At 37.4% G+C, this 14,618-nt stretch overlaps 1 protein-coding gene across 1 annotated transcript; it reads left to right on the plus strand.

Annotated features, from left to right (window-relative positions):
• Positions 1-1,298: 1,298 nt before the first annotated feature.
• LOC140433190 (uncharacterized) lies at positions 1,299-1,790 on the plus strand. Its single transcript, XM_072521232.1, has one exon. It carries the CDS (start codon positions 1,299-1,301, stop codon positions 1,788-1,790), a length of 492 nt encoding a protein of 163 aa, XP_072377333.1.
• The last annotated feature ends 12,828 nt before the right edge of the window (positions 1,791-14,618 follow it).

Raw genomic sequence — 14,618 nt, forward strand, 5'->3', positions numbered from 1 at the left:
TGTTGTGCCATAGCGTGAAATTACCAACATAACTGTGTTGGCTGTCGACCAAGAAGGACGACCTGTGAACTTTAGAGGAGAAGATAGCACCTTGGTGTTGGAACTTAGATCGAGAAGTAGATGCGACTAATAATAGGACAATCTATTGCTCAAAGAACGCCATTAGTTGAGCAACCGTCTAAGTGGCAACATCTTACGTTCGCAAACAAATTGTTTTTACAGACGCTTGGTTTTAAACTGAAAAAATGACTACCAATGTATGGAAAACGAGCACGTCCAAACAACACCATAATGCCTCCAATATTTGACATTTATCGTAAGCCGATATTTGATGAGTCGATTCGAAAGGCTGAATATCGAACTTATGCATCATTCATTAAATCATTCAACTGTAATGATATTGTAGAATTTAGCATCAGTTAAGTCGACTCGTTCTTTGCAATGACCGAAACCTTGTTATGCATTAAAGGAACGCTCGCAATAAACGGAACTGGAGACGTCAAACTAGCAAATTATGTGGGTGCTTTTCTTTTCGATTCGTGTACGTACAGCGAAAGCGCAAGGGAGATGGAAACAATGCGGGATCCTGGTATCGTAAGTGTTGTACGTGCCATGACATGTTACACTCAAGAAGATTCCAATTATATGGTTATGGCAGGCTGGAATTACCCTAAGGACCCCATTGACCACACAAAAGGGAAGTACCATGTTATTCCTATCATAGATGTGCAGAATGTGGTGGACAGCACCATTCATTACTACACTTGTCAGAAGGTCAGTATGATAACAGAAGGAATTCTAAAAACAGAAGGCCACAAAATAGACCAAATTCTAGTGGGTCAGGTCAGTATGATAACAGATGGAATTCTGAAAACAGAAGGCCACAAAATAGATCAAATTCTAGTGGGTCAGGTCAGTATGACAACAGAAGAACTTCTGAAAACAGAAGGCCACAAAATAGACCCAATTCTAGTGGGACCAGAGGTGACAACACTTACGACGGAGCATCAAGGAGATAAGAGAATACCGTGAGCTGTTTAAGTCATCAGAATGAACAAGTGCTACTTGCAACGGCATTAGTACGAGTAAGAGACTCAAAAGGAAGCTCACAATTGATGAGAGCATTGATTGACCAAGGCTCGCAGTCATCATTCATTACGGAGCAGGCCGCTACAAGTCTCGGAATAAAAAGAAAGGCTGTCCACGCTCAGATATCTGGAATTGGCAATGAAGACCAAAGAACGTCGAAATTGAGCGTAACATTAAACTTACAGGCACATTTCGAAAATGATTTTTAAATGAAGATCGAAGCACTTGTACTACGAAAAATAACAAAAAATCTACCGGAGAAGGAGATACAGATGAAAGAAAGAAACCATAGGAACTTAGTCCTGGCGGATCCAAATTTTAATGAGACAGGTTCAATAGATATTCTATTAGGAGCCAAAGAATATAGTTTGATATTACTGGACGGAGTAGATCGAACAAAGAATGGTTTGCTCGCCCAAAATACAAAATTGGGTTGGATAATGTCAGGGATAGCACAGCAAGAGAATATTCCTAATATACAAGTACTCAGCATGATATCTAGACGACAGATCGATGAAGAAATAAAAAAATACTGGGAGTTAAAAGAAGTAGATCAAAGTAATACTCTTTCAGTAGAAGAAAAAGAGTGTGAAGGATATTATAACAGAACAGTAAAAAGGGATAATGAAACAAGATTTGAAGTTAAAATACCCGTCAATTCTAATAGAAGCATATTAGGGGGACTCAGACAGCAAGCATAAGCGAGACTGCTGCAATTAGAGAAGAAATTTCAAAGAGACACAAACCTAGAAAAAGAAGAGGTAGTGTTGTGCGCTCCTTGTTGGTCCCAAGGAATCTACTTGCAGTAGATTACAATAACTTACACTAATTTTAAGTGGCATATGAAAATAAAGGAAGGTGGTCAGATATATTCGAAACTCCAAGAGAGCCAAAAACAAAGACATCAAGGTTTTTGCATCCAACCTCATCCAGAGCCTTGAACACATACGGTATCACAACCAAACTTAAGTACAACTTTAAAGAAAGCCCCTCCTAGATCAGTTTCACTTAATGAGCTTAGATTTGAATTAGATAGTTTAGCTGAAACATAAATTCTAAATAATCAAATTATAAGTAGCACTGCTCGGGTGAGATAATAATTCAAAAACCGAGTGAATTAGTGTTATTATTATTTTATATTTTATATGTTTTAAATATTTCTATTGGTCGTCTGTTTGTTTTTTATATAGTGGCCAATATGTTCAATCACAAATTAACCCCTTAATTTGTAATCTCACATTATTCTTAACTTCTTAATCTATTATAGTTTCACCATGTATAAGTGACATTGTAAAATCATATCGTATAATATTTTACCTACAACTAAATAAATTGCCGAATAATATATTTTCTAATTGAACTTCCTAAGTGTCGCAATTAAGGCGTAGATTAAATTGTATGTAAGCAAAGTTTGTTGGTATGGTATGATAGGAAGCAATGACCTCTGTGCTGAGGTATGAATTATTTGTGAGATTATAAATTGGGGATTTGAGCTCATGTGAGCGCATTCTACTACAGTCAATCATAAGTAGTTACCTAACGAACATCATATTGTGTAATTACCAGTAGCTGTCAATAAATCAACACTTTTATTCCACAACTTCAACTTTTTATTATACCTATCATCGTCGATCGACAAGAAGCGGACAAAGGGACATTTACAAACCGATTCGAACCTCAAATCTACCTTCGAAACTTTCCACGAATAATGGTTTTCTCGAAAATACCAAAGTCTACTGCATTATAGTTCACGATTGCGCAATGGAGTACTTCCCTCTCACCGAAATTGTAAAAAGTCTAAATTAGATGCATAAAGTGTCAGTACTACATGAGCAGTCATCATGAGAGTAGCATTCGTAGATATTCAGGGATTCGTTGTGGACGGGTGGTTTGTTCCTAAAGAACTTACCATTGAAATTGGAATGAAACGAAGCCATTACGTGTTTCTGCCACAGAAACCATTCAATGCGCTAAGTAACGAGGATAAGAAGACTGTATCATACGTAGAGAAAAAACTGCTTTGAATTCGGTACTCTGATGGAGAAGTTGAACTATCCAAAATAAATGAAATACTAGAAACCAAGTTGTTGTATGCAGCTGACTGTATCTACGTTCGAGGGGAACAAAAAGCAGAACATTTGAATAAGAAACGTCACGTTTTTGGAGTTTTTCCCCTTATTATTGGTGTTTGCAAATTTGATGGTACGCCTCGTGCTACTGGAAACGTTGATCCTACTGCAAACCCATGCCATGCCACTGGATTATTTTCATGCACCGAAAAAACTGTGGATCGTCTACGTCACTGGTTTACCTATACCATAATACCATTGTAATTTTTATATGTATAAATAAATATATTGGAGATTAAACGCTTGATTTTATTTAAAATATCTTTATTGATCGAGTCTTATATTACATGAAGATTCAAATTTTCTCTTTAGTTTCAAAAATAATTTTTAAAATTAAGATAAATACAGATGCTAATATTACACATGACATTGCAAAGACATTGTCTATTTCATTTTTCATATTCTCGCTGGTGTTGTTGCTGCTGGCACTCATGGCGTAGGTTGAATACGTCTTAATGGATATGTAGCTGGTGGCAGTTTTATGTAGCTGGTGGCAGTTTTCTAAAGGCGTAAATCTAGGTGTCTTGCTGCTGCTGCTGCTGCTGTAAATTCAACTCTTCCGGTTTCTACGTTTTGTTGTTGTTTCCAAAATGCAGGCTAGCTAATTGTCTTTTAATTTGTTTTATTTATATCCTCATATGTTTTAATGTCTTTATTTAACTGATTAATTTTTATTTGAAATTCCATTACTCTATGTATGTACTTGATGGGATATTACTACTGAATATGTCCTATGTAGAATGTCACGTGTTATGTCAAGCGACGTCTTGCGTTGACTGACACATAAATGTCGAGTCCTGCGTCGAATGTCACGTCATTTCACGTGACATTTCGCGTCCTGCGTTGAATGTCACATAACTGTCACGTCCTGCGTCGAATTGTAACGATGCTCTGCTCGTTTAACAGTTCGAACCGTGGGAGTGTCAATATTTGCGCATCCACTTCTACAACGTGAAGGCGTAGTGGGATTCAAACGGCTATTTAAGGCGTGTGAATAGCGGAATTAGACAGTCTTGTAGCTAGCGCTCTAGGCTCCCTGACTCGCCGGTGTAGTGAACCAGCGAGACATTCTGGACAGAGATAGTTCCGTATTGAGGATCATACTCTGTCCCTAACCAAGCGGAACCCATCGGTATTGCGTATTGAGCATTACCGTGGATCTGCACAGAACCAACCGGGACAGAGATTTCCGTATTGAGGATCATACTCTGTCCTTAGCCAAGCGGAACCCGTCGGCATTGTGTATTGAACATTGCCGCGGGTCTGCACAGCTAAATATTTTGTTTGCGAACATATTCGGAGCTTTCGCTGAATTGAAGCGAAAGCGAGTATATTAGTAGTACTAATTAATTTCTTTTCTTTTATAGACGTTTGCCGGGGAATTCATTCATCGCGGGACCCAGACGGAAACGTAGAATTCATTTTATTTTTGTATACAACGTAGAATTCCTTTTTTTTAGTTTTTATTTATTGTATATGTATATACTTAATAGATTTATTTTTATTTCAAACCTGTGTTTTACTGAGTCTGTCGCCTCGAAAGAGATACCCATCACAGAATGTCACGTCATTTCACGTGACATTTCACGTCCTGCATCGAATGTCACGTCATTCACGTGACATTTCACGTTCTGCGTCGGCTGCCACATAAATGTCACGTCCTACGTCGAATGCCACGTCATTTCACGTGACATTTCGCGTTCTGCGTCGACTGTTACATAACTGTCACGTTCTGCGTCAAATGTCACGCCATATCACGTGACATTTCATGTTCTGCGTCGACTGTCACATAACTGTCACGTCCTGCGTCGAATGTCACGTTCTGTTAGGCACTGTACGAAAAAGAAGAAGAATGTTCATATTGAACGTTGACAGAAGCCAAAGAGTTGACTTCTGTGTCAACAACGCTTTCATCTGACACCCCATACGTCAAAATCAGACCAATAGCAACGAAGATACGTTCTAGCGCCCATTTGGCAATGCCGCCATCTTTGTTTTTGTCTCAACGTATTTCCCGTCTCCTCCCCGTTCCAACGAGCCCTCGTACGTCACGATCGGACCAGTAGAAACGAAGATATGACGAATGCCCTTTCGGCATGCTCCACATACTGCGTTCAACCCTATTTTTCATCCCCTTTCCAACGAGCCCTCTTACGTCATCCTACGTTAAGCCGTTTGGCAGTTAGGACCGGGGTTGCGATTTTAAGGGTTTCGATTTAGGAGTTGCGCTCAGAAACCCCTAGCCTATCTACTAATGTTATTGCTACAAATTTTGTATTATAAAATTTTTAAATAAAAATGTTTTTGATCAGTATTTCATAATTAAGATTGTAAAATAAAAAAAAAACATAAAACGTGTATGTTACAATTAATTGCAAAAAAGTCAAAACAAACAAATTTAAAATATATTACAAAGTGGTTCAAAAGTTTTTAAAACCCTCAGAAAATACTAAGAAATATTATCGCTACAAACTTTGTGTTATAAAATTGTTAAATAAAAATGTTTATAATAAAATATAAAAAGCATAATATATCATCAATTACAATTTCAAAAATTAAAACAAACCTAAAATATATTACAAAGTAAACCTACAAATACAGCTAAAATAAACTCCAAATTAACCTAAAAGATACTACTACAAAGAACAAGGTTTGCAACACAGATATTAAAACTTTGAGTTATATAGAAGCTTTGTGGAACCTGACATAGAATTCACTAAGGTAGCATGCCTTAGATGGATAGAGCATTTAATCAGGCAAGAGGTAGGTGCAACAGTCAGAAAGGTTTTTGACAGCAGAGGGCGATGTGACAATGAGCCACAGAAAGACCAAGACTTAGGTATTGCTTGTCAAATTTAACGTGATACTTGGCCGATTTGAAATTAGGCTCCACCCACGATGCGCATTCGACCACAACAAAATTCGTCCTTATTATTTATTGGACCTTAGAAGTGCAAGGTACTTGTATAGTCCGCGACAAAGTTTTTTTTTTATTTTACTCATGTTTAAAGTTACTGTGTGTCAAGAAATATCGTATTACAATAGATTTGACTTTTTAAATAATTATTGGTAAGTATTTTAAATTATAAACATGGATTTTCATTCAAAATTAGAAGGCAAAGTCTTGTCTGGACAAACGAGGGAGGTAATAGCAAATGTAATTATTTTTATGCAGAGAGAAGAGATGCAAAATCCACATGTTAAAGATTTTAAAAAAGTTCAAGAGCGTGCTTCCTTAGCAACGGAAGTAAGTATAGCCACTATAAAACGGATCTCTCGTGAAATGAAAAATATAGAAGAAGGTGCTTCTACATCATTTTTGACGCCTAACAAAAGAATGAGATCTGCCCCAAAATCCAACTTGGGCGATTTTGACAAAGGTTTACTTCGGCGTATAATAATAAATTATTATGTCACGGAAAAACGAGTTCCTACATTGCGACATATTACAAAAAAAATTAATGATTAATATTACGACAAATCTAGTATAAAAATTAGGCAATAAATGTTTCGTCGGTATGTTCCAGGTATAAGATTAACTACTGTTCTTTTATTCTTATACAGTTTACTGTAATTCAAATGTAAAGCTTTCATCTCTGCCAATATTCCTCTTATAAAATTACAGAAGGAGATATTTATAGAAGTGTTCGAAAAAACTGCCGCTTCAACATGACTGAATGGTCAATATTAATGAGTAAAATAAAATATAATTATTAGAAGAATTTTTTTACCAAGTTACAAAAACAAAATATTTTGTATTTTGAGAAAAATTGCCGAAGGAAAAATTGAAACGTCAAAATAACATACAATATAGACATATCATAGAAATTCCATTCATAAATAAGGTCACTCTCTGTAAACTTGTAGTATGGAGTGTACCAACGAGGCGAAGAGACCGAGCGCATTATGTATCTCTTTTCCTCCGAATGCGTTCTCACTTAATTTTCTACGCAAGTGGACAAATTTGTCAAATATCACCTTAAATTTGACAAGCTGTATCAAGACAACCTAGAGAGGATGATTTAAAATCTATTGGAATTAGAACATGGAGAAGAGTTAGTAGAAGAAAGATGGGATGCCACTGATGATGATAATGATGCCTTGTCACAAACTATCTCAAATTGTCCTAAAAGTTCCCAAATCTCTCAGAAGGTTGTACAGTGGAACCTCGATTATCCGTCAGGGCACCGGACCAAGGGTATGACGGATAATCGAAAAGACGGTTAAAAGAACATTAAAAAAAAATAAAAATTCATAGTATAACCCTCAAATTTTATTTGTATGTTTTATTTGACAATATAAGAGGGATTTATGTTAGTACAGTCGAATCAATTTGATTTAAAATGTTCCGAAATCTTTGTTTGTTTTATTGTTACTTCACATTTTGCAACGGCTGAATTTCTTAATCGACGTAAAATCATCAGATCTATCTTAATTGCTTCTTCTTGCCGAGAATACCACTCGATGAATTGTATGTGCAATGCAGCTTCTCTATCTTCTTTACGCAAATTTTTGTGAATTGCAATAGCATCATCAACATCGCCACCGTCAAAGTCTGTGTCAGCTTCTGAATCAGTTTCGTCTGCCTCTGTTGCCATTTCAACGATTTCATCATCTGTCAGCAATCGATAGCCATTTGCCTCCTCATCACAAATTAACCATTCGTTTATGTCATCGTTAGGCAACGAAAACAGTTGATTCAGCCATAACTTCATTTGTTACCGCATCACGCTCGGCTGTCACGGGGGCATTTTCATCTTGAGTTAATTCATATTCCACGCTCTTTTCAAGCGTTACTTCCAAAACATCAGCCCAAGCATCCACAGCATTGTCGACTGCGTGTTTTAAATTGTATGCTTTCTGGTATCATGCAAAGAATACTCCTCTTCCATAAATAGGTTTTGAATAAATTTTTTTCTGTATCTTCTTTTAAAAGTTTCAATGACCGATTGGATTTGCAGGCAGAAAAGAGCACGTGATATTTCCATCGTCACTTCGCAGCATACCGGCTTCAGGATGGCAGTTTTTTGCTTGCAAGTATTGTCGAACGTCTGGTATAAAAACTTAAAAAATAAGACGTTAAATAAATAGATAAACAAATTTTGGTTTCCATTACATACATTTTTGAACCAGTCAGGAAAGCGTTGTTATATTTATGCCCTTGAAACAACGTGGTTTTTTTGCTGTACCAATCAATAATAAAGGAAGGCGATGGTCACCACTTGCATTTGAACACATCATTGCTGTGAGCTGTGATTCGTTTCTTTTACGTTTTAAATCCGGGTGCATATTAATTACATGTCAAACCATATTCATCGATCATAGCTTGAAACTTTCTTTTATATTCGTCAACTACTTCAATACTTGCGGCGCTCAATTTTTCACCTTCGATTTTCAGTTCCCGTATACCTTGGCGATTTTTGAACTTTTCCAACTAACCGCTGCTTCCTTTGAAAAAAGGATTCAATTTCATGTTGAAAAACAACGCTTTTTCGGCAACAATTGGTCCAGCTGGATCAACAGCTGGTCCAACAGGTGTTCCAAGGAACACCATCGCTTTTTTTTCGAATGAACCACAAATACAGTGTCGTGTCGAGTGATTCATTTGTGGCTTTTTTCATTGTCTTACAATGTTTCACCCACCCGGCCATCCAACGATTCCATTTGCGAAGCATATTTTTAAATTCCTTCAGCATTTTTCTTTAAATCATTGATTGTTGTTCTCAGAACATTATACTGTTTGCTCAATGCTACAGCAGAAATACCTTTCTTTAGTTGTGCAATAATTTCTATTTTTTTTTTAATTGACAACACGTTTTCTTTTTGATTCTTCAGATGTGGAAGACTCCATTTTTCAAAACTTAATTGATCAAACGACTAAGTGACACAATCAATGTTCGAATTTGAATCAAACTGAATTATGGTGATACACAGATATTGACTGTAATAATTATTGTGCTGTGCATTTTTATTTTCGGCTTGCGATTCTAAAAATTGAACTTTAAAAGCACGGTATCATTTATCATTACCTATTTAAATTGAAATTTAATCCAGAGCCCTAAATAAGAACAAAAATTAGTTACATAAAAAAAAAATGCGGTGGTGTACGTGTACATTTCAACGAATTTTGTTTGGCTTATCGCAATGCTCAAACAAAATGGATTCATGACTAAATTGTTACTTATGTAGTCAATATAACTTATGTACGGACCCTGACGGTTAACAGAGGTGACGGTTAATAGAGAGACGGATAATCGAGATTCCACTGTAATATTTTAAAATATTTCAATGTCACTCTGCCCTTATTGATTGCTTTTCACAACTTCTTGCCTTTATTTCTTCTACGATTTCAAATTGGCTCCTGCCCCAAACTTCCTTTGCCTCCTTTATGTTTGAGAAGACAAACCTTCTTTTTAGTTTTAGCTAGAGTTTGTCAACTTGTTTCCGTTAGATAAGAATTTTGTGTTAACATTGTCAAATGTCTTTAGACAAAGTTAAAGAAATTTTTAAATAGTGCATTAGAATAAGATATTCATATCTGATTCTGCAATTTTCTCCACTTCAATATTAAGCGGCTGGCACAATTCAACTGAATCAAAAGTGTAATCAAAATAAACAGTTAGTCTTTATCCTTCTACAAATAATTTTTGGTAGTACATACTTTGGTTGGTACTCTCCAACAAAACTTGCCCTCTACTTTGGAGATTCATTATAGATTGTAGTGGGAAATAGCATGTATCTGAAAAAAACATATAAAGTAACTCAGCTTTCTAATAAAACAATCTCTTACCAATTGGGGTAGCTGTTAATGAAGACGGCTCTTGTATTGGGCAATCAAATGCATCTAAAAAAAAAATAAGTAACAGCTTCTCTCCTTAATTATTTAAAAAAAAATAGAGACAATGCAGCTTGATCGGAGCGATTGCTTATTAAACAAAGTGGGGAACCTTGTCTTATATCCTCTAAAATTAACAATGTTATGAGCTCAAAACTCATCTCATTCAATCCATGGGTACCAATAATACACATCTCATCAGACCAATATATATTTTACACTTCAGCCCGATTGATGTAACGCAACGTAAACGCTAGTGACATTTTTCCTTATTGGGTTAAACCAAGTTTTTGAAATTAACATTTTTAGTTTGATACTTCTATTGATCTGTACGTTTTATACCACCTATTATACACGACTGTAAGTCTCAACTTAATTTATTGTTTTCTCATCATGCAGAATCTAACCGGCGACCTGCTATTTCTATAACTCAAGGAAATACAATCATTTTTTATATATATTTTTCCTAAACAATCTATAAACAATTTAAACATAACTTCAATAGGTCCCGTGACAAAATCGTCGAATGAAAAGATGGAACATACTGTGGTAGATTGACAGTTAACCTCCAGCTACACATGGGTTGACTGTGCTACCGAATCGAGGGAACGTCGACGGAGAAAAGAAGAGTAGATTAGAGCCAGCTGAGGACTGTCAGAATACGATCACACCACAAGGTAACAACGAAAAAAACTCTTACAGTTTTCTTACTTGTTTTTAGTATGTAGTTTATTGTTAATAAATCAATAAAACAGTTTAAAGTGTGCCCAGACTACTTTGCTTCCCGCAAACAGGCCACATTGGTGACCCCGAGAAAAAAACTGTGAGTACAACGTTTTATATATAACTATGGCAAACACCGACCAAACAATGCCAAACAATATGAATATTACACCGTGCGAAGGCAATGATCACTCATTAATTTCACGGGTAGGCATCAAAGCGCCAGAGTTTTGGCGCACTGAACCAGAACTATGGTTTCTCCGGCTGGAAGCGCAGTTTCGACAAACCAAAATCACAACTGACAACTGTAAATTGGACCATACTGTTGCTAGTTTAAACAGTGAAGTTGTAACGATGTGCTGAACGTCCCACAGCAACAGCGTTCAACAGTTCGAACCGTGGGAGTGTCCGTGTTACCGTGAGTGTTACCGTCAACTCTGACTCAGAGTATAACGTGGATCTGCACAATCGAATATTTTGATTGCGAGAGCGTTTGTCGCTTCCGCTGGACTGAGGTGGAAGCGAGTATAAGTCTGCGTGCGATCGAATTCGCGTATTTTATTTTCTGTTAGTAATAATAATTTTTCTTTTACAGACGTCCGCCGGGGAATTCACTCTAGCTGGATCCAGGCGGGGATATAGAATATATTTTATTTTTACTTTTGTACATACGTTAGAATTAATAGATTTATTTTTATTTCAACCTGTGTTTTACTGAGTCTGTCGCTTCAAAAGAGCTACCCAAGGGCTACTACTTAGATCCCAAGGGAACCGTCGACGAATTGAGAGTACGTCTCAGAACCCATTTTAAAGATCGCGAGGAAGCGACAGGAACAATTCTAAAAGAAAAAACTTCCAAGGGAGCAGAATCCCACACACTGACCCAGGAAATTTCTGTCATCCGAAGACAATTACAGGAATTAACAATACCGAAACAAATGGGGCAATCAGAATTGCTAAATCAAGTACGAAAGTGGAACACACACTTCGACAAGAAACATTCGGATGCAATAGAATTCTTAGAGAGGATAGACGAATTAAGCTTGGCCTACGAGATCGATAAACAAGATCTACTAAGAGCATTACCAGAATTGTTAGGAGACCACGCATTGTTATGGTACCGAAACAATAACAAAAATTGGAAGTCGTGGACAGATTTCAGCGAAGATTTTAAAAAAGCTTTCTATCCCAGAGGATATTTGCTACAACTAGAGGAGCAAATCCGAAACAGAAAACAGAGACAAAACGAACCAATGGATAGATATATCACGGAGATTCAAACATTAATCAGACGAGAAGGATCTTTTTCCAGAAACCAAGAACTCGAAAGGATATACAAAAATTTGTTACCAGAATATAAGCTTTATGCTCGCCGCTGGGATTTCGACAACTTAACCGAATTAGAAGATTTAGCCCAAGAATATAAAGCTTTAGACGACGAAAAGACCCGAGCAAATCAGATTTGTCTTGGAAACTGGAGACGTACGGACCAAGCAGAGTGCGATGCCAAAACGACGTGCTTTAGATGCAAGATGCCAGGTCACAGCGGTAAAAACTGCAGAAACCCATGGAAAAAGTTTTGTTCGCGTTGCGGCAGAGAAGGAGTTTACAGAAGCGACTGCTGTTTTAGGCGTCAGGGAAACGAATTACAGACTGGAGAAACAAGGAGTCGTCCCAGTCTGTAAGGCAAGATTCGACTCCATTCGTTTTCGCCGTTACACAACCAGCAAGCAATGACGTTCGACTGTTCGCATCACTGAAAATAGGACAAAGAACATATAGAGCGCTCATCGACACAGGAACCACTAAAAATTACGTCGGAGATAGAATAGCTCAGATATACAAGGACTCTCTAGATAGCTACAGCGGAAGAACAAGACTAGCAAATGGATCGTCAATGGAGCTTAATCAGAAGTTGACAATTGACTGCGAGATCGATAAGTTACATACGCGACAAACATTCATAGTAATGCCAGGGTTGACGGAAAATGCCTTATTAGGAGTGGAATTCCTCAGGAACCATTCTATCGAACTTAAATTCGATAAACATATGGCCAAACAATACATACAACATCAAGAAGAGACAAGTAACACTTTAAAAGACTCCACTCAAAATACGGAGTTAGAAAGATTGCTAAGAAAAGAACTAAGGAAGTTTGAGAACATAACAGGACCCACCAACTTAATAAAACACGAAATAAAATTGAAGAAAAGGTGCGATCCAGTCAAACAGCCTTATAGGTGGCACAATCCCGCAATGCTACAGATCATCAACCAAGAAGTGGACAAGATGTTAAAAGAAGGAACCATCGAACCCTCCACAAGTGGCTGGAGTTCAACGATTGTACTAGTTAGGAAAAAGGATAACTCGTACAGATTTTGCATTGACTTTAGAAAAGTCAACGAACTATCAGATAAGGACGCATATCCGTTACCCAGAATATCGGAAATTCTGGATAGACGTAAGAAACCAAATTTTATCTCAACCCTCAATTTGAAACAGGGATATTTTGAAATACCACTACAAGAAGCAAGCCGCCCAGTGACAGCATTCAGCGTACCCGGAAAAGGCCATTTTCAGTTCAAAACCACCCCATTTGGACTGTATTCCGCAGGAGCAACTTTCCAACGCCTACTGGATAAGGTTTTACCTCCCGATATGGAATTCGCGTTTGCCTACTTGGATGATATCGTAGTAATATCTACGACGCTCCAATTTATATCACCTACATGAAGTCTTCCGAAGACTGAAAGAGGCCAGATTACAGCTGAACTTCGAGAAATGCACATTTTGCCAGTCAGAACTCAGATACTTAGGACACGTGGTTGGAGCAGAAGGAATAAAAACTGACCCGGAGAAAACTAACGCTATAACTGAACTTGCAGCACCGAGAAATGTGCGTTAACTCGGCCGGTTCGTAGAAATAACATCATGGTACCGCCGATTTATAGAGAACTATTCGACAATAGCAGGACTGCTAAACATGCTTCTGAAGAAGAAGATAAGATGAAAATGGACCGATAAGCAGGAAAACGCGTTTGAAGAGCTTAAATCAAAACTTACATCGACCCCAGTATTAGCATGCCCCGATTTTTCGAAAACATTTTACCTGCAAACAGATGCGTCGAACTGCGGACTTGGGGTTGCACTAACACAGAAATACGACGGCCAGGATAAAGTAATCGCATAGGCTAGTCGAACCATCACAACGGCCGAGACAAAATATTCCACAACGGAAAAAGAATGTCTATCCATCGTGTACGGGATAAAGCAAATTAGGCCATATATAGAAGGATACAATTTTAAGGTCATATCAGACCACCAGTCCCTTAAATGGCTGAAGAACCTTAAAAACCCGTCAGGTCGGTTAGCCAGGTGGAGTTTAGAACTGCAACAGTACGATTTCGAGGTTATATATAGAGATGGAGTCCTCAACAAGGTAGCAGATGCTTTGTCACGACAACCACAAGAAACCAGAACCAAGAACCAGAGTTGGAATTATTAGCATCAGAGCTGGAATCATGCAGTTGGTACGATAATTTATATAGGAATGTACTCCAGAACCCAGACGATTTCCCGGATTTACAAATATCAAACGGGAAATTATATAAACACGTTTGGAGCAGCCGTAATTTAGCCGACCCAGAGTTTAATAACCCATGGAAATTATGCGTACCAAGATATAAAAGGAAAGATATTTTGGAGGAAAATCATGACTCGAACACAGCAGGCCATTTGGTAATTGCAAAAACAAAAAACAAAAAAATTTGTTCAAACAAATTGCAGACTACGTTAGAGCCTGTACGAAGTGCCTCCAATATAAACCGTCTCAAATGCAACC

The sequence above is a fragment of the Diabrotica undecimpunctata genome, chromosome 1 (genome assembly GCF_040954645.1).
Source record: "Diabrotica undecimpunctata isolate CICGRU chromosome 1, icDiaUnde3, whole genome shotgun sequence".
NCBI lineage: Eukaryota > Metazoa > Arthropoda > Insecta > Coleoptera > Chrysomelidae > Diabrotica > Diabrotica undecimpunctata.

Bases quoted from the DNA above. Each gene is read 5' to 3' on its own strand.
- LOC140433190 (XM_072521232.1), top strand. From the start codon at position 1,299: ATGAAGATCGAAGCACTTGTACTACGAAAAATAACAAAAAATCTACCG.